The sequence below is a fragment of the Ricinus communis genome, chromosome 10 (assembly GCF_019578655.1).
Source record: "Ricinus communis isolate WT05 ecotype wild-type chromosome 10, ASM1957865v1, whole genome shotgun sequence".
NCBI lineage: Eukaryota > Viridiplantae > Streptophyta > Magnoliopsida > Malpighiales > Euphorbiaceae > Ricinus > Ricinus communis.
The window spans coordinates 12,347,812-12,366,330 of NC_063265.1; the positions used below are offsets into that span (position 1 = coordinate 12,347,812).

The window sequence follows — 18,519 nt, forward strand, 5'->3', positions numbered from 1 at the left end:
CTTAAGGTTATAAGGTGCTTTAAGAAGATCAATTCATCAGACACTTAAAATGTTTCTGATGCTACACTTTGCCCAAGCTGCTGCACTGCAACAGACAACCCATGATCCTCCTCCCCTTTGCCTTGTAAAATTGGTGCACCTATTGTGGTCCAATGTAGGCTTGCTTTAATTAAATCGAATCACTGTTGTCGATGTCTGAGCAGATGATCACCGACAAACAATGTGGTGCAAGCAGATTATGAAGATCGATGCCGTAATTCCATGGTTGGAGCTCATGGAAGCAGTGCTTATTTAAATCCTTCAATATCAAGGAACCATCACCTAGTACTGCATTGATATAGTTGGTCATAGAATTTTGAGGTTCTCACTTTCATTTTATAAAGAGAACCATCATGTTATGCCTCATTGGTTTGGTACTGATTTGAATGTTTTGAGGGTTTCAGCTTTTGTCTGTCATAGTGTTTGTTACTTTGTAAAACTGAACTCATTTTATTGGGGAACAATACTGAGTGGGAATTTCCTCACTTCTGCCTTTTCTATTACAGGCATACCTCAGATTCCATCTTCTGAGAAACTGTTTATATAGTTGAGAAGTGGTCCCAAAAGAGAGCTATGCTGATAGAAGCCCTTGCTTGTACTGTGTTGAACCCTAAACTTATTTGCTAGGGTTTTAGCAATCAGCCTTTATTGGGGGATTACCCAAACCATTTGCTTATTAATTAAAATAATGCATGCCTGAGATTTTAATTGGATTTTTCACGACAAATCATGTTATATAAAGCCTCAAAAATTGTGGTCCCCTATTCTAGGGTTATGCAAAAACCCTAGCTAAAACCTTGTACGTTTACAATCTTTAGCCTAGTTTTGACTAATTTACCATGGAAATTCACATGTAGTTGGGTGAAAACAAGAACTGCATGATAAGTTTAACCTGATCTCTGAATAATAAATTCAGAAAAATGCATTGACGAAATGACTGAGAGAAGGCAGTAAATTGTTCGTATTACATTGAGGGAAACACTTCTGCAATCTCCATTTCCCCTTTTCTTTGAGGAAGCAAGGTTCTTAACCCTTTAGTATCAGATGTAGTCCAACAGTATTAGATCAATTCAGAGCAAAACCATGTAAAAGAGAGAGAGAGGGGGAAAGAGCTGGCCGGGAAGAACAGTGAAAGATCATACCTGAATAACTCACCAATGATTCAATATTCGTGAACAATATATAGTTTGTTGACCATTATATGATTTCCACTTTGTAGATAATTAAGTCTTATTCACTTGATGACTTAATTACCACTTTACAGGTATAAGTTGCATATAATCAATCTACTGTTATTAGGAATCCTATGTTTCTGGTGCTGGTTTTCACCAAATCTAGACCAGATTTGAGAGAGAGAGAGAGAGAGAGAGAGAGAGAGAGAGAGAGGGAGAGAGCTGCTAACGAGAAAAGAAACAAGCTAGAAACATTCTTTTGTTAATTTGCTTGTTGATTAGTTTCTTGTTAACTGTAAGTTAATGGCTGCAAAAGCACCCAGAAAAAATATATTCAAGCGACCCGTGCAGTAGGCTGCAAATTCTAATGCAATTGTATAATTCCTTTATAAATCCCCGAATAGACTGAAAGATGCACAAAATCAAAATTAAGAATAAAAAAGAAAAATAGCTAACTCAAACTCACAGGGAGTGCTACCTTACAAGTATCACAAGCTAAGAAATAACAAGTTTTTCTCCTTCTTCATAGTAGAATCAGACAAAGAAAAGGGTCAAAAAGAAAAAGGCAGGAAAAAAACCAGTTTCAGAAGAAAGATGAAAGTTAACTAACTACCTCAAAGAAGCAAACCTAATTGAAGCAAGAAAGTCCAATCTTTTTGCTAGTCATTACACTTTGTGATCAATAGATCTGGTCTTCAATAAAATGCTTAAACCTTTAAGTTGTATACTCTTGTTTGTTCCTGCTCCTCATCGTCTTGTTCTTCTCTTAATTTCTTCTTTTTTCATCTTCTAAGAAAGGCGGAGTATGCGATCGATGTTGGTCAGGATGGTTTTGTAAAAGAGCTACTGCTGTTACCCTTCTCAAGAACCCTAAACTCTAAAGGGTTAGATGTCTCCGTTTTCTGCTGCTTTTCTTTTTGGCAACCTTTGCAGTTGAAGTCTCCAAAGTCTTTATCTTGATGAGTAGCAGCAGCAGCAGCAGCTTTGCTTTGGTTATTAATAACTTTCTCTCTTTCAGCTTCTCGAAATTTATGTAAATACCTTACTATAGCCTCAGCATAATTATCAAACCCTAAAGAACTCAAAGCCCAACAGATGTCATCTCCATTCACTGTCTTTCGATTCTCCTTGTGACACTTGTCAGATGCCTCACCTGTCACAAAACTTATAAATTCAGTCGCACATTCTTGCATTGTTTCTTTTGCTTCTTTTGAAATCTTGGCTGTTGGTGGCAGGATTTGCTTCATGACTCTACACACATTTGCAATTGGCAACAATCGATCTTGTTCATCTACCATTTTCTACTTCCAGCAGATGACCTTGACCTTCTCAACATGTTTCTCTTCACCCCCCCTGTCCAAACCCCCTTCTAAATAGGTACAATTTAGTAAGTATGTATGTTTAAGCAAGTATGTCAATGCATACAATGCGCAGATATGTCTATGTGTGCGTTGCATGCCATGTGACATAATAGTGATAATACTATATGTTAATATTTATATGCATAAATAAATGTGCGTGTATACTGTGCATATATCACATGTTAATATTTAATTGAATCACTGGCCCGTCACAACTTTTAAAAAAATATAATATATTAATAAATTAATCATATTATTTTTATCCTAATTTATTATATTTATAAAAAAATAAATTCATTATCCGCCCGATCTTCGTATCTTTTAATGTTTAATATATTAGTAATTCTAAAAATTAATATATTGTTTTACAATTAACGTATTTGGCATTAATAATTATTGATTGTATTGCTCAATAATTGATAAATTTAGTTATTAATTACTAAAGTTCAATCATTATTGCTATAGATGCTAAAAATAATTCTTTTAGAATATCTTTTTTGGAAATTACCTATCAAATTGAAAACTAAGTATTTAACTTGTATTCTTTTAAAGTATGATTTTTTCTCTATAATAGTCTAATTGATTTTAAGTTGATATATATAATTTTGATTTAAATATATTGGTCTTATATTCATGCTTCATAAATTTAATAAGTTAATAGTTCTAATTTCATATAATTTTTTAATTCACTAAAAATATAAATTATTAGAGAGTCAATTGTAGTTGAATGTTTAAGTTATTTAAGTGTACAAGTACAACTGGATTAGGAATATTTGCAAGATTAGATTAAGCATATTTGATATATACTATAACTAGATTAAGAGAAAATTAAAATATTAAAACTAATATATATTTTCCCTCTGCTACATAAGATATTTTGATTTTATATTTATTTTTCTGAAAGATTAATAATAACGAACATAGTGCATGATAACATGTATCTTGATAAAGTATATAATTTTTCTTTACTACTTTTAATTTGTGATACTAACTTTATAATTATATTTTTATTTGCTAAATCTTAATAAATACTACATACATGTATTATGAGATTTGTAATGAGTTTATAATATAATAACAATGTGTGAAGTTCATAAAAAAGAAACTAATATTTCTAAGTATGACTTTGCATCAATGGATAATCTTCAGACAAGAACAACAGGTTTTCAAATATGTTAATAAAACCAAATTTGGCATTAGTTTGGTTGCTAGGGCAAGAATGTCCAATAATACCAACAAGAATATAGTAATAAGGATTTGAATTAACTGAGACTGTAAAGGCCAAGCAATTGAATCAAGTTTCAAAGCAAAAGTAACCTTACTTTGCATGTTCACTTGCTGAAATTGAGGGATGCTAGCAATTGAGAGCCAGGCTTAGCTAGCAAATCATCAAGTTCCCAAGCTCAAAGGAGTTTACTATGGTCCCCCCCAACCTCACTAATTTTATTTTGTCTTAAAACCCAAATAATCTGTAAGCTTTTCTGGTCCTAACAATTAAAATATGACTTCATCTTTCTATAATGCTCAAAGTGAGTGGACTACATTCAAACACGTTTCCATCTTGGGATTAATCTAAAGCAATATACTAAATAAAATAAGTGATATTAGACACTAGTGTGATTACCTCAAAAAACTTAGGTTAATTTTAGGTTTGTCTCTCCATCTGAGGGCAAAGAATTTGCATTAATTATCAATTTAAATCTATTTTTGGTTGGTGAAGTCTGTGAAACCCTAAGCTGTAATTTGCAAAGGTTCTACCTACAGCATCAAAACTTGAAGACATACAATGTTAGGTTGGATTCGGTTCGTATTTTTTAAAGGCTAAATCCTTGTAATCAAAGACCGTATATATGTTTATTCTTATAGAGACTTGTAATAATACTGCAGGAGTCAGAGTTTCAAGCACTATAAGTTAATGGAAGGAATAAGATAACTCAAACATGAAGTTTTATCACAATCGAAATATGTGTTTACAGTGAGGATGAATTCATAAATTCTGATGCCCTAATAATTTATGTTCCTGGGTTCTTTTCTTTAGAATTTAACATGTCAATGATAAAGGGTAAAGAATTTTAGGTCTACACTAATCGAATCAGACCAAATTTCTTTTCCTAGTCCACTTAACAAGAATAATGACCAATGATCTGTATATTACACATTGCACTGTACTTGTTCTGATTTAATTAGGGAGTGTGCTTATACGAATTAGAGAAGGTGGTGGGGGTCGTAGTCCAAAATTTTGGTACAAGCATCTAGTACGGATGGCCAACAACCGTCCATCTGGGCTAGCTTTTGACAACTTTTATTTTTTATTGCCATTATCACTAATGCCTTGCCAAAAGTATACAGTTGAAGGGATCAGCCAGAAACAACTTTTCCATTTGTTTGGTCATTCAGGCAAAAGCTGCTTTTATAGTACTTTAACTTAAATGTGAACTTCTGAATGGCTCTTCCAAATATGTTACTCTTCATCACAAGATAAACTGCACGTATAAAATAATTGTAAAATGTAAAATATGTATCTTTTTTTTTTCTTTTTTCTGAATTCGAAGTGTAAGCCACTCAAATTACTTGTATTCATTCAATGGTTGGCGCAATATATCAGGAATTTTATCCAAGAAATCCTTGCAATAAACCATTAGTGAGAGTCTACAGTGCAGATTGTCAAGGCAGTTGAAAGGAGAGCCATATTCATAAGCTGTTAATTAGTTGGATATATAAACTCAATTATATTCTTCTGCAACAGTCAAAGAGAAATCAAACTGAACTAATATTGTTGATATCAACACATACACTTCCTTTTTTGTAACAATGATTGGCTCAGGATTGTCACTGACCAACCTCTAACAGTAACTGTTTGAACACTTATAGAAAGTTTTAACTTAGATTTTGCAGATCGAAATGATGGCCAAACAAGTTTCATTTCTTGTGAAACAAACATTAATTAAACTCTTGACTAAAAAGAAACACCTTTTAATATGTAAAGCTTGAGGGGTTTTGATTATTGATACAAGTTGATTAGTACATTAATTTTAAAATATCAGTAAAGAGCTTTACAGAGCTTCTTTCAGTGAGCATCTAGGGTTTGAAAACTTTACTAGGGTTTTTCCCATAGTTATTCACTAAAGAAATGCATAAACCTTTAGAACAAATGGTTATGGGCATAATATCCGTATAAAGTATAAATCCTAAAAATAAAAAGAAACCCTAGATACTTGGAAGTCTTTTTTAAGGACTTGTAGAAGACATATTTGCATTAATCTCTTGTTTAATTAATTGGCCACCAACTTTGTCAGGATTCCTTTTTTCTTTAACCCTAATTATAAAATGTGCATCCGACCCCATGGCCCAAGACATCCTGTTCCAACAAATGTCCTAGTAAAGAAATTTACTTACACTTTGGACAAGAATTATTCTTCTTGTCTAATTAGAATAGATTAGTGTATCTTTTAATTAACAAAGAATTAGATTAATGTTGTTGAGTTTTAAGAAAAAAATGGGGAACATCTTTATATAGCTTTCTTATCGTTATAATCATTGGTGAATGTGGCCTATCCGCCTATCTATTTTCTTATCAAGTATATAAAAAGAGTTACTATTAAGACCTAAACCCTATTCCTATTGGCCACACTAATTAAATTGTGCAGTTAAAAAACATATATAATATTCTCTTTTTTAATTACGAGAAGAACATATACAAAAAGTTGCAACTATCTTTGATAACAGGCGAACACTCAATAATAGATATAGTCGGTTTTGTTATATTTAATATTTCATAATTTTATTAATTAGTAAATTCTCAATGAACCAACTTCATTTTTTTATTGGATAATTAATAATCCTATTAGTCATTAATTAATAAGTTTTGAAAAATATTATTTTTAATTGTTACTTATTATAAAAAATATATTTATAAAAAAGCTAAATGTCTATATTATATTAGTTTTCTTAATGTTTATTTAATTTAATGCTTATGATTGATGGTAAATAAATTACCAATATAAAGAATTTCTTGGCAATCACTTATTGTGTCAATTATCTAAAAGTTCAAATGCAAAAATATTCAAACTATTTTTACTCCACTATTTATTGCCATATGTACAATTAGAAAAGGTTACCATGGATGATATCCTTCCAAATCCACTAGAATCTGGAAATGGCTAAATTGAAATTTTTCATAAATATCTTAAAGTCAATAAAAAAATATCTTTTTTTAATGTGTAAAATTTTCTTTTAAAAATATATTTTTTTAATTATTTTAAAATTACAATGTAGTTATTTTAGTTGTTTTATCAAAAAGCAACCAAAGAAAAAATAAAAAACAACCGTATTTTTAAAAAAAAAAGTTAAAATACCATATTTTTTATATTTTCACACAATAAAAATAAAAATAAAAAGTTTACACTGTATTAAACTTGAATTAATGGTTTCAAAAACTAACTTAGTTCATTGCAGGCCTTCAGTTCAAAATAGGTATGTTTCATGGGCTATACATGGTTTAGTATATAGTGGGTCAAGGCTTCTGCCACTGCCAACTCAGGCTTTTCTTTGTCTTGGACAGAAATCAAGTGTTAAACCTCAGTAGCCCATCAAAGTTGATCAACTGTTGGTGCATGTATGGGTCTGAAATCTGGGTTCTTATGTATGGGTCTAAAATCTGTATTCTTCTTGTCATATTTGCTAGAAGGTTTCTGGCAAAGGAAAAAAAAAAAAAAAAAAAAACTTGCCCATATCAGCCTAGCAGGTGTATTTAGTAAACGTGGCATATAGTTTCTGAATCAGTGTAATTCAACAAAAGTGTTTGCCATTCATTTGTTGAATTATAGTAACTATACCCATTTTTAGGCAAGCATTTCACTTCTGCTTAATCTTCTAGCCACCAGTTCAGATAGTTTATATTCTCTGACATGCATGTTTTAACTTTGAAATGAAATTAAGATCTTAGTTATGCATTTATGAATTCGTTACAAGCTTCCCCCATAAGTAAAATACATATGAAACCCTTTTTGTAAATGTACAGATCACATAATAAAAACTTTGATATATTTTGCTATGAATGAAGCAACAAAGAATAGTCACATTTGAGTGATATTTTCTTTTTCAGTATCATCAGAGCTGTATATATGTCTGACTTCCTAGAATGAATATCAACAACTTCAGATAAATAAAAGTACAAAAGAAAAGAATAAGGCAAGACATTATATTTATCAGATAGCTCTTGGAGGTTTCTCTAGCAATGCAGAAAAGTAGACTTCATCTTTTGATTTAGGAGAAATAACCCACTTGTGTTTCTTGTACCTGAACTGAAGAAACATATACATGTAATCATCCAAATCCTTCCTATTGCAAAAGAACCGATCGATCCATAGCAATCCTCCTGGCCTTAATATCCTATCCCAGTCAAACAGAATGAAATCCATCAACAGCAGGTCAATCCAACCATCCAGAAATCCAGTGGTATGAATCAAATCCATTGTGTTGTCGAAGAATGGAAGGCGTTGATTCAGTGTCACATACAAAGGAATCAGACCTCTAAGGGCAATCATCTCATTGAATGGAGCTCCAAGGTTTAATGCAGTGGAGATAATAGTAACATTCCTTTCTCTCATCCTAGCAGCAAAAGTCCCTGTCCCCATGCCGAAGTCGAGGCCAATCCGTATCTCTCCAGGCTTGATTGCAAGAACATCATTGATCAGAAAGTCCACGGGAGGTGAACTATTAGTAACCCATTTCAGTTTTTCCTTCTCCATCTCGAAACAGCCAGTGCACTTTGAATAACCCCTCTTGGGATTCTTGCTGGATAAGCACTGAAAATTCCTGCACTGATAATTGCTCCACCTTACATTTCTATCGTCTGGCAATTTCCACAAGGACTCATTGATTGCATAAGGCCTCTGATACACCTTGGAAGCCCTTGTCAAGCACCGTCTCCGTGGCAAGGGATCACATCCACTAACCATAAGCTTCTGAGCCAGGTTCCAGTCATCTTTACAGTAAGATCCAATGTCATATTCCATGTATTCTTCAAATTCTCTCTTCATCAAAACACAAGCATGCCCTATAGTATTATATACCTTCTCCGTTCCATAAATATTAATCTTTCCAATTCTGTTTTCTTTTGGGGTAATGTACTTCCGAATCTCCTCGATAATAAAAGTGTTAATCAAAGGATCCTCCTCTGTTGTTGAGTTTGTAATCCTAGGTAGCCGAATCTGCCTAAGCGCAAGGTGAGCACTATAGAGAGGTCTAATTACTTCCTGCTCCAAATACCTTTTATGCTCTAATCTTGTAATGTTAGTTTTGTCCAAAACATCTTTGTGCTTCTCCATTTCTTGCACAGAGAGTTCCAGCTTCTCTTGTAACTTTTCCATTCTATCGAGTACTTCGCCAATTCGATCTGTCAATGCTCTCACATCAAACCTCTCATAAACATCATTTACACCATAAAAATGATTGCATATCTCTTCATTACGAAGGAAAAATCCTGCCTTGTAGAATTTATATAGACTTCCTATGCTTACGATAATAACTAGCCCGCCCAAAATTATTTGAAGCCAAGCCATTATTCTTGCCAGTCTACATTTTGGAAAGCATAATCTCTTTGCCATCCTTAATCAAGTCCCTTTTTTTTTTAGTACCTAGCTCTTCCTCTGTTCTCCTTGGATTTTCAACCTAATCAAAAAATTGAGAGTTCATAAAGATTCTAGTTTTGTAATTAAAAGTCAGCACAGTATTACAATTAGAATACATTGGGTTGTTATACAATGCAAGAAGTATAAATAGAACAAAGTTTATTTTCTTCATCATCTTAGTCTTCTACTAGTGTTTTAACTTGCAGAAAACAGCCTGTGATTTATCTAAACAGATTCAGAAATAACATAAATAGCATCATAAAACTGGGATTTTATGTTCATTGATTATACTTCCATTTTCTAGGTAAACAAACATACCTGTAAGAAGTTAAGATTTCACTAGTGACTATACTACTTCTAAAAGAACTGAAACAGAAGCAGAAGATTATAATCAAATACAAAACATACCCAGATAACAACTTGCAAAATGAAGGTGAAAAACGAGCCCGAGTCTCTCTTCCTCTGCGATTTCTGTATAGTTCAGACATGCACACTTTCTATTTCAACAAGAAAACCTTGACAAGCATTTGTAAGTTGAGGATGTAAAGAGATCTGTGAGGAACTTTAGAGCTGGAAAATCTTGAACCTTAAGCTTCAAATAATAATTAAAAGAAAATAAAAATGCATGCACGAATCTCGTTATGAAACCCTGGGGAAGATCAACATATGCCAAGTTGCACTGATCAGCGCATATTTATATATATATAATTATATGTTAAGTAATTCATTAGCTTGAAATAATCATCATTCGATAATATTTAATACGCATAGTTATACTATAGAATTATTTGTTAAAGAAAAAGAAAAAGCAACCATTAATTTTTATTAGGTGCCAAAACTAAATTTGAATATGATTTTAAAAAACTTAAACAATAATTAGCGTAAATTATCTTGTGATTATATATGGAATTAAAGCGTTGACTTGGAGAGTACAATGACGGTGCCATGTGGGTTAAGCGCCGTCTGTCTGCTGACTCAGCTGCCATTTCACAGTCTTAGTGACAGTTCATCAGCTTAGGTGGCATTTATAGATTTTATTTTAATTGCGGCAGTATATAAAGATATGTCTTAAAGTACGTGTTCTCAACAAATCATACAAAAATATGAATTTCACAAATTTTAAGGGAATTCTTTTTCTTACAAAAAATTTATGGCCGTTGAGATTATGAGAAAATATAAAAAAAATGGTTCAATCTTGTGGCAGTCTTAACATGTGTTGGCCCCAAACTATAAGAACCAACCATACTTTCATCTTATATGAATAAATAATTCACCCCAAAACCCAAAAATAAAAAATAAAAAAGAAAAAAAGAAAAATTTCATATCACCAAATAATGCTTAGAACTCAGTATGTGCCACTGTATTCAAATGAATTATTATATGCTTTAATGGAATCTTAATACAATAAACTGAATAGTTTTTAATTTATTGGTGCTGAAAATATAATATAAATAATATTTAAATTAAAATTAAAAAAAGAAAATGTGGAACACAAAAGTGATATACATAAAATGGTCATAAACATCTTTGTGGATAAAAGGAACATTTGTTTTAGATGAAGAAAAATCATACACCAACATGGTAATGTGGCATCAATTGAATTTATAAGCTTAATATGCAAATTTAATTTATAAATAGTACATAAATAAAATGTAGCATGATAACTATGAATATGAAATTATAAAAACCGATATGAATAATGTAAATTTTATTATATATATATAATGTAAAATTTAAATAAACTGTTTTACTATCGCACTTAAAAAATTAATTCAAATATTTCTAAAATAATTATAAATTAAAATGCATTACACATGATCATACCTATCAAATTCACACAACAATCATTGAGAAGTTTATAAATTAAGCTCCAAATTGATCCATAAACATAAAGAAATCTATTGTGATCCATATGAAGCTAATAGTAAGGTTTTTGTTGCCTCTAAAAATAAATAATACATGTGTCAAACTATATATTTCATACGTTTCTTTCCCCTTGCACATAAAATTTGGAAAGGACATTACAATCTTTCATTTTATTTCTCTCCCATTCTCGACTCCACCTCTCTCTATCTCTCACTTCAACTGTAACAAAGAAACATCTTTTGCTTCTCTTTAATTATGCTGCTCTGTTTTTAGCCCCTTGTATTGTCCCTTAACCACCACCCACGAAACTTAAACTGACTTAGCCAAGGTACTTTCGTTTTTTCCTTTCTTTATCTTTTCTTGCTTGTTATATTTGTTTATTTGTTTTGCTGTTTTTCACTTTCAAGATGTGAATTAGAACTTAACATGAAAACCCTTTTGTCCAGGTTGTAAGATTTCACGTTGGGTTTAATATTCCAGGCTCTTCCGTGGAGGTAAGCTTATAATCAATCTATATTTAGTGTTTGCTTCCTTGCATTTCTTTTTGAGTTTTATTTTTCTGATGTAGTTTTTGTATCTGTTGTTTTTGTTCTCTTTACTGTCTCTTTGTATTGCAACGAGTTAATTTGCTTGTGTTGTGGGATCATTTTAATTCTCTGTATAGACTTTAACATATCAATGTTTAGCTTTGACGTTCTCAGTTTGGCAGCTTGCGTGCAGCTTTTTGTTCTTTACATTGGTATAAGCTTTCTTGGTTTCATCCAATCCTTAGTTTCTAGCTGCTTAATGCTTTTGCTTAATATTTTTTATTTTTGCATGTTTATCAACTTTTATTGTTGAATCTTTGATGAAAATGGGTCTGCAGCTGGTTTATTTGATCTGGGTTGGTCTCTGTGACCTCTATAATGTATATCTGGATAATGGATTTTTATTAGTTGATCAAGTATGTGACTCTGTATTTTGGGTACTTGTGTAAAATGCTGGCCTTGTGAGAGGAGCGACCCTGATTTATGTTTTTGAAAACCTTGATCATTGTGCTTCTTTCAATCAATCTTGTGGGTTTCATTGAGTGAAGACAATGCTGCTAATTTTTTCACACACTGTGTAACAAATGATTGAGAGGTCCTCTAATTCTACTGGAAAATAGTAGTTTCTTGTCAAGTTTTCATTAGAGATTTTGGACATTCTGGTTGATAAAAAATTCATCTTCTCATATTTTTACTTATGCTTGTTACTTCCCTTTTATTTCTCAGTTTTGCTCTAATTCAAACATATAATCTGAAAATAACAACTTTCTTCTTGTTTCTCTACTTAAAGATCTTTAAATAATACTTATATGTTTTTGCTGGTTTCTTCTGCTTTAAAGAATTTGCAGCCCAATCTTATTTTCTTTGTTTACAGATTTATAGATGTATCTCGGTTTATTTGTTTATTATAGCATCGGCATTGTATATCCATCTTCTAATTCTTTCAAGAAATCTGGTGTTCTATTTCTCTCTTTCATTTTCAAGGCATTTATATAAGTGTACATAATTCAGGTCCAGTTATGTCGTAAGGCAGTGGCTTATTTCTTACACCATTCATGGTAAGTTGAGCAAATCAAACACCTTTGAATAAATAAACTTTTTCCTTATAGGCAGGATCAATTTATTGATGGTATCCTGTAAAATGCCAACTGCCAGCCCTCAATAAATGCTCTAAAAATGTGATAAACTATGTCCTTTCAGAACAAAGAAAATTTCATAAAGTTTAAACCCTGCAAAGAATTCATATAGACTCAAGTGTTGGGTGCAGTATTTTTAGCTTAAATAAATTCCCCAATTAGGGAAACCATAATACTTTTGGTAAAAAACGAGGCTGATGGATGGTGGATTCATAATAACATATCGGCTCATCTCCAATAGAATGCATTGAAGATCCCATTTATATAGTTTGTCTGTTTGGTTATTGGTTATACTTTGTACTTGTGTACACAAAGTAACAGAACCTGTAGTGAATGTAAACATGGCTGCATTGTCTGTCCAATATATGGTATAACTTTGTTCCTGAGGTCATTGCTCTCTGACCCTCACTGAATATTGGTTTTTCAGATGGAGCCAATTCACTTGAACAATTATGGCACTTCTATTGAAGAACCAATTTTTGAGCAGTTAATTCATCCAAGCTCTGAGATTAGTGGCATAGCTGGAGATCCCCAAGTGAATCCTCGAGTTGGGGATGAATACCAGGCAGAAATTCCTACCATGATTTCAGAATCTGAACGTTCTCGGCTTTTAGTAAATCCTTATGATTCAGAAGGCATGGTTGATAGTTCCCATTCCTTTCTAATGGGTTTACCCTTCCCTGTTGCTTGGGTCCATAACAAAACAAATGATGAAGAGGATAAAGGATGCGGAATGAACATCCCTGAGAATTCATTCAATGCAAATGCGTCTAGAAAATCTAGAACTTCTATGAAGAAGAAAGGTTCAAAACAAAATGCTGATCCACTGGATCTTGGCTTGGGTGATGGACAGGAATCAAAGCCAGCCAATCTTGGATCGAAGGTGGCAGTGAAAGCTAATTTACCTCAGCTGCATAAAAATGAAAACTGTGACCTTGTTCCTGGTTCTTTCAATCATTCATGGAGTGATGCTGAAGTAAATAGTTTTATTCTTGGTTTATATATATTTGGAAAAAGTTTTCTCCAGATAAAGAGATTCATGGACAACAAAGAGATGGGGGATATATTGTGTTTTTACTATGGGAACTTTTATGCATCTGATGTATACCACAGATGGTCAGATTGCCAGAAGAAAAAACGAAAGAAATGCATCTATGGGCAGAAACTTTTTACAGGGTGGAGGCAACAGGAACTTCTCTCTCGTTTGCATTGCCATGTCCCTGAGCATTCTCAAAGTACTTTGCTAGAGGTGCTCCAAAATTCAATGTTACATGTCATTTGTTTCCAGTATTAAAGTACTTTCATACATTACATATGCACATGGGTATCTGTCATTGGAATGGAAAGCATGACTGTGTCTTTTGCAATGACTGCAAAGAGAAACTTGCATTTTCTTCATCCGACATGGTAAAATGTATTTTCATTTACTGCTGCATGCATCATATATTTGTTTCTCCTAGAGTGCCACCATTCTGCTGTAATCTCACTCAGAGTTTCACCATTCTACCTTGAATATATATTTACCTCCACTCTTTGTATGTCTATTGTTTGTATCTCGTACAAAGTATTTTCAGGTGGCTTGCTTTTCCTGTATCTCCTCTTCTTCGATTGGAAATAGGAGTGCTAAAATCTTTTCAGTATATTATGGTATATACTTGGGGCTCTAAGGCTGATGGGTTATTCAGTAGAAAAGAAGATTACTAAGGATCCTTTGATGTGCTTTTGCTTAATTGCATAATGGTTGAAAATTAGTTTCAAGATAGGTGCCTGCTTTACGGTCTGTTGATTGAGGGGCCAAATCTTACAGTTGGTTTAGGATAGCAGTAACTTGACCAAGTCTTAACTTCTTCAAGATTGTTAAAAGTCCATATTTAGGCACAGAGGATTTCCGCTCATCCAGGAAGGATTCCAGGACATGTACAAGGAAGAACCTAGAATTTATGTTGTTTACCATCCACTCATTGTCAGTTTCAGGCTTTTCCTCTTAAATAGGTTCTTCTTGTAAATCAGAAGTTCATAGAAAGTGCAGCATTACTAAATTCAGGATTAACAACTCTCTTGTATAACTTCTATTTCTATGGTTCACTTCCCTTAACTTCTAAAAAAGTCTATACCAGAGAAACACAAATATCAATATCAGATTGAGGCACTATTGAAATCTTTGTAATGGATAGAGTTCGTTTTGAATCATGTGAATTTAATTTTGTTCCTAGGTCTGCAAATTCTGCAGCAGACTGGATTGCCAAGAACTTTGATTTTTGCAGAAGTCCTGGATGGTGGTATAGTCCCCACCCTCAATTAGCTGATATTTTGTTCCAGGATGTATCTCTTTCACTTTGATTAATGAAAATCATCATTATCTGTCCAAAAAAAAGAAAAAAGATAGATTTTGTTTTGGTTACTAAACATATGGCCTTCTGGGCATGCTGCTAAATTTTCTTGTCAGTGTTTCGACAGAAAAATTTTATGTCTCACCTCATATTATTTGCAATCTGTTATCAGGTCTCTACAGCATTTTCAGAGGGAAAATTATCTCTAGAAGATTATGTATTTAACTTAAAGGCTAGTGTTGGCATTCAAGCTCTTGTAGATGCTATTGGAATTGGTAAGGGGAGAGAAGATCTGACAAGTCTTGCCATGGAAACTGGAAAAAACAATCCATTGTTTGCTGGTTGCCCAATTGGCAAAGCTTGCTCTTCCCTAACTTCCAGTGACATAATCAAATTATTGACTGGGGGCTTCCGTCTGAGCAAAGCTCGTTGTAATGATATCTTCTGGGAAGCTGTCTGGCCCCGTTTGCTGGCAAGAGGATGGCACTCTGAGCAACCAAAGAATCAGATATACATGGGTTCCAGTCATTGTCTGGTATTTCTCATTCCTGGTGTTAAGAAGTTCTCGAAAAGGAAACTTGTGAAAGGTAATCACTACTTTGATTCAGTTAGTGATGTTCTGAGCAAAGTGGCATCTGAACCAAAACTTATTGAGCTTGAAACTGAAGAAGTTAGAGGCAGCATCTACAATGAGGAGGACAGGTGGGTTGCAGAAGTATCCTCGGACCAGGATGACCCATCCATTCGACAATCCCATCGCTACCTCAAACCTCGTGTTTCTAGTTGCAACCTGAACCTTGTGAGATTCACTATTGTTGATTCTGGTTTGGTTGATGGAGGAAAATTATCCAAAATGAGAGAAATGAGATATGCACCGGATGATTTGAAAGTTAAATCCATGTTTACTACTCTTTCGAGTAACATTGAGGTGATTCTTTTGGAGAACTTGCAGAATGACAATGAGTTACAGGTTACTGATAACTCAGTGGATGGTCCAAAGAATATCAATAAAGTTGAATGTTGTAAAAGAATATTTAATGGTTGTGGCTCCAACCATACAAAGTTCACCATTGTGGATACCAGTTTGATTGATTTAGGAAAATCATCAATGGTGAGAGAACTGAGATATGCTCCAGTTGGTGTCAAAGTTGCTTCTGAAATGTCCAAATCATCAAAGAAAAATGAAGGGAATTCCTCTATGGAGTCATTGGACTGGAATGTGCCAGTGGCAACAAATAAGCTGCTTAATGGGGAAAAGGATGCATGTAAGTCCGACCATAGTGAGGATGTGATTGGTAGCAGTAGCTCAGAAAAGAAGGAAGTCAACCGAGATTTCAGGAACAAATTGGTGGAAAGCCTTCAGGATAATAACCATGAGTCAGCCAAAAATCAATCAACAAGGTCTATAAAGCACAAATTCAGTCGAAGACCAAAATCTGGCAATTCAAATAATTTAGTTCCTGTTGTCAAACGACGGAGATTAACTGCTTGTGCTAATACAGAGATAAGCCATGTCATTGAGAATTTCTCTGTCGGCCTGGGGTCAAAACAAGAAGAGTCTTGCTGTCCTTTGAACTCAATAAAGGAAGGCAGCAGCAGGCTTCAAGGTATTACTCCTCAAAAGTTATCATTAACTACTTCCTTAGTTGAAGGCTGTCTGGAAGAGAGCGCTGGAAGCATGTTGGATAAAACTTTAGATGGGGAAGCATCTCATGGGACAAATGCGAAACATCAAAGCCCATCTTTGATTGACTTTAACCTGCCTGAAGTTCCATTCTACTCTGAAGCACTGATGGATGCTGAAAGCAGCCAGGGATCAAATGTTAAACTTACATGCTTTCCATCCAATTTAGATAAGCCTGATTCTGAGGCATTGAGTGCCAGTGTTGATGCTTGTACTGCAGCAGAGAAGCCTGGTATGAACCCCAGAAGACAAAGCACAAGAAACAGACCTTTGACCACTAGAGCATTGGAAGCTCTTGAATGTGGATTTATGGGTAGTGTGAAGAGGCAAAAGAGCATGCAAGTTCAGACACAAGAACTTCCACTTCCCAGTTCTTCCCGTTGGTCTCACATCAAAGTTAAATTTACAGCAAGTCGTGGTAAAATTGACTCTGGAATTGTGGATGCAAAGGAAGGGGAGACCACTGGAACTCTAAACAGGAAAAATTTGTCGACAAAACTCCCGACTGAACAGAAGAAAAGTTGCTGACCAATTAGTGGCAATATCCAGAAGCTGTCTACAGCTACTGAGATTGCTTTTGCTGTACTTTGACTTGCAAGTTAGATCCTTAATAACTATATAAAGAAAAAATTGCTTGACAATGTATATACTTTGGTTTTGACATCCTTTATTAATTAATTATATTAAAATAGTATATAATTACCTTTGTACCACTTGCATTAAAAATAATTAAGTCGAATAATACCTCTATTAAATTATATAATTTTGGTTTCGACAATATTCATAATTTTTTTTATTTTTATTTAGAGCTATACAGACTGTAGACATTTTCGGTAAAATTGATCAAACTGATAATTATCAAAATGATTCAAACTTTTTCAAAGACTCAACATATATTTTTTTTTGCATTGGGCTCGTTAATTAACTGATATAAATAATCGGTTAGTCTACCACAATTCTCTTGGTAGAAAAATAAGAGGATGGCTCCACATACTCTAATTTATGAATTTCGATCCGAGAGCACTATCAAAGTGTTCCAAAAAAGGATTATCCTGACATAGATATGCTTTTGACTTTGATTAGCTTAAGTTAAATGGAGTCTTCATCGCCCCGTTTCTGTTTAAAAAATCAAAATAGAACTTCGTACACCTTAAAGTTCATAGGCTAGGATGAAAAGAAAATTTTTTGAGGTTCCTATACTCATTATGCCTAGTATTGAATAGACTAAGTATTCACCTTATTAAGGTCTTAAATCAATGATGAATTCTATTGGGTGTTTGCAAAGATGCTTAAACTGGACCGAACCCTTTGTATAAGGCTATTGTTTTCCTATTCTCTAAAAGTCATGGAGTAAGACATGGACTAAAAAGAATTAAAAATATTGAAGAATTAAAACTGAAACATAATACAAAACTTTGTAATTAAATAGGATAGTATCACTATTATTATATAAAACAATTATCTATTCTTATATAAATTTATATTTCTTTCTGTAAATTAAAAAAGAAAAAGCATTATTTAATCCCGGCATGGTGTTCCTTGCTTCTTTATTTCTTTTATTTCTTTTATTTTCTTTTTATTTTGTTACCAGTCTTCTTAAATTTGAACCAAATGCAAATATGTTTGGATATTTAGGAAAGGAAAAATCATGTTCTGGTCCCTGAACTTTTTATGGATAAAAACCTAATTTCTTTATTTCTTTATTTTTAACGAATCACATTTGAAAAATTCAAATATTTTTCCTTTTATAAAGGGTCAAAAAAAGTAAAAAA

General features: G+C 33.2%; 3 protein-coding genes across 4 annotated transcripts; 1 reads left to right on the plus strand and 2 right to left on the minus strand.

Annotated features, from left to right (window-relative positions):
• Positions 1-1,562: 1,562 nt before the first annotated feature.
• Positions 1,563-2,658, minus strand: LOC8287061 (nuclear transcription factor Y subunit B-4). Its single transcript, XM_002512359.3, has one exon. It carries the CDS (start codon positions 2,507-2,509, stop codon positions 2,033-2,035), a length of 477 nt encoding a protein of 158 aa, XP_002512405.1. The 5' UTR covers positions 2,510-2,658; the 3' UTR covers positions 1,563-2,032.
• A 4,971-nt stretch (positions 2,659-7,629) lies between these two features.
• On the minus strand, positions 7,630-9,855 carry LOC107260761 (probable methyltransferase At1g29790). Its single transcript, XM_015714968.3, has 2 exons — positions 9,613-9,855; positions 7,630-9,244 (listed from the first exon to the last, which is right to left on the minus strand). The coding sequence occupies exon 2, from the start codon at positions 9,178-9,180 to the stop codon at positions 7,780-7,782; it is 1,401 nt and encodes a 466-aa protein (XP_015570454.2). The 5' UTR covers positions 9,181-9,244; positions 9,613-9,855; the 3' UTR covers positions 7,630-7,779.
• A 1,197-nt stretch (positions 9,856-11,052) lies between these two features.
• LOC8287063 lies at positions 11,053-17,446 on the plus strand. Of its 2 annotated transcripts, XM_015715169.3 has the most exons (5): positions 11,053-11,398; positions 11,517-11,564; positions 12,609-12,655; positions 13,161-13,982; positions 15,236-17,446. In XM_015715169.3, the coding sequence occupies exons 3-5, from the start codon at positions 12,653-12,655 to the stop codon at positions 17,273-17,275; spliced, it is 2,865 nt and encodes a 954-aa protein (XP_015570655.2). In that variant the 5' UTR covers positions 11,053-11,398; positions 11,517-11,564; positions 12,609-12,652; the 3' UTR covers positions 17,276-17,446. The 2 variants fall into 2 exon arrangements, with proteins under 2 accessions (XP_015570655.2, XP_015570656.2); XM_015715170.3 differs by lacking the exon at positions 12,609-12,655 and having other exon boundaries at positions 11,054-11,398.
• The last annotated feature ends 1,073 nt before the right edge of the window (positions 17,447-18,519 follow it).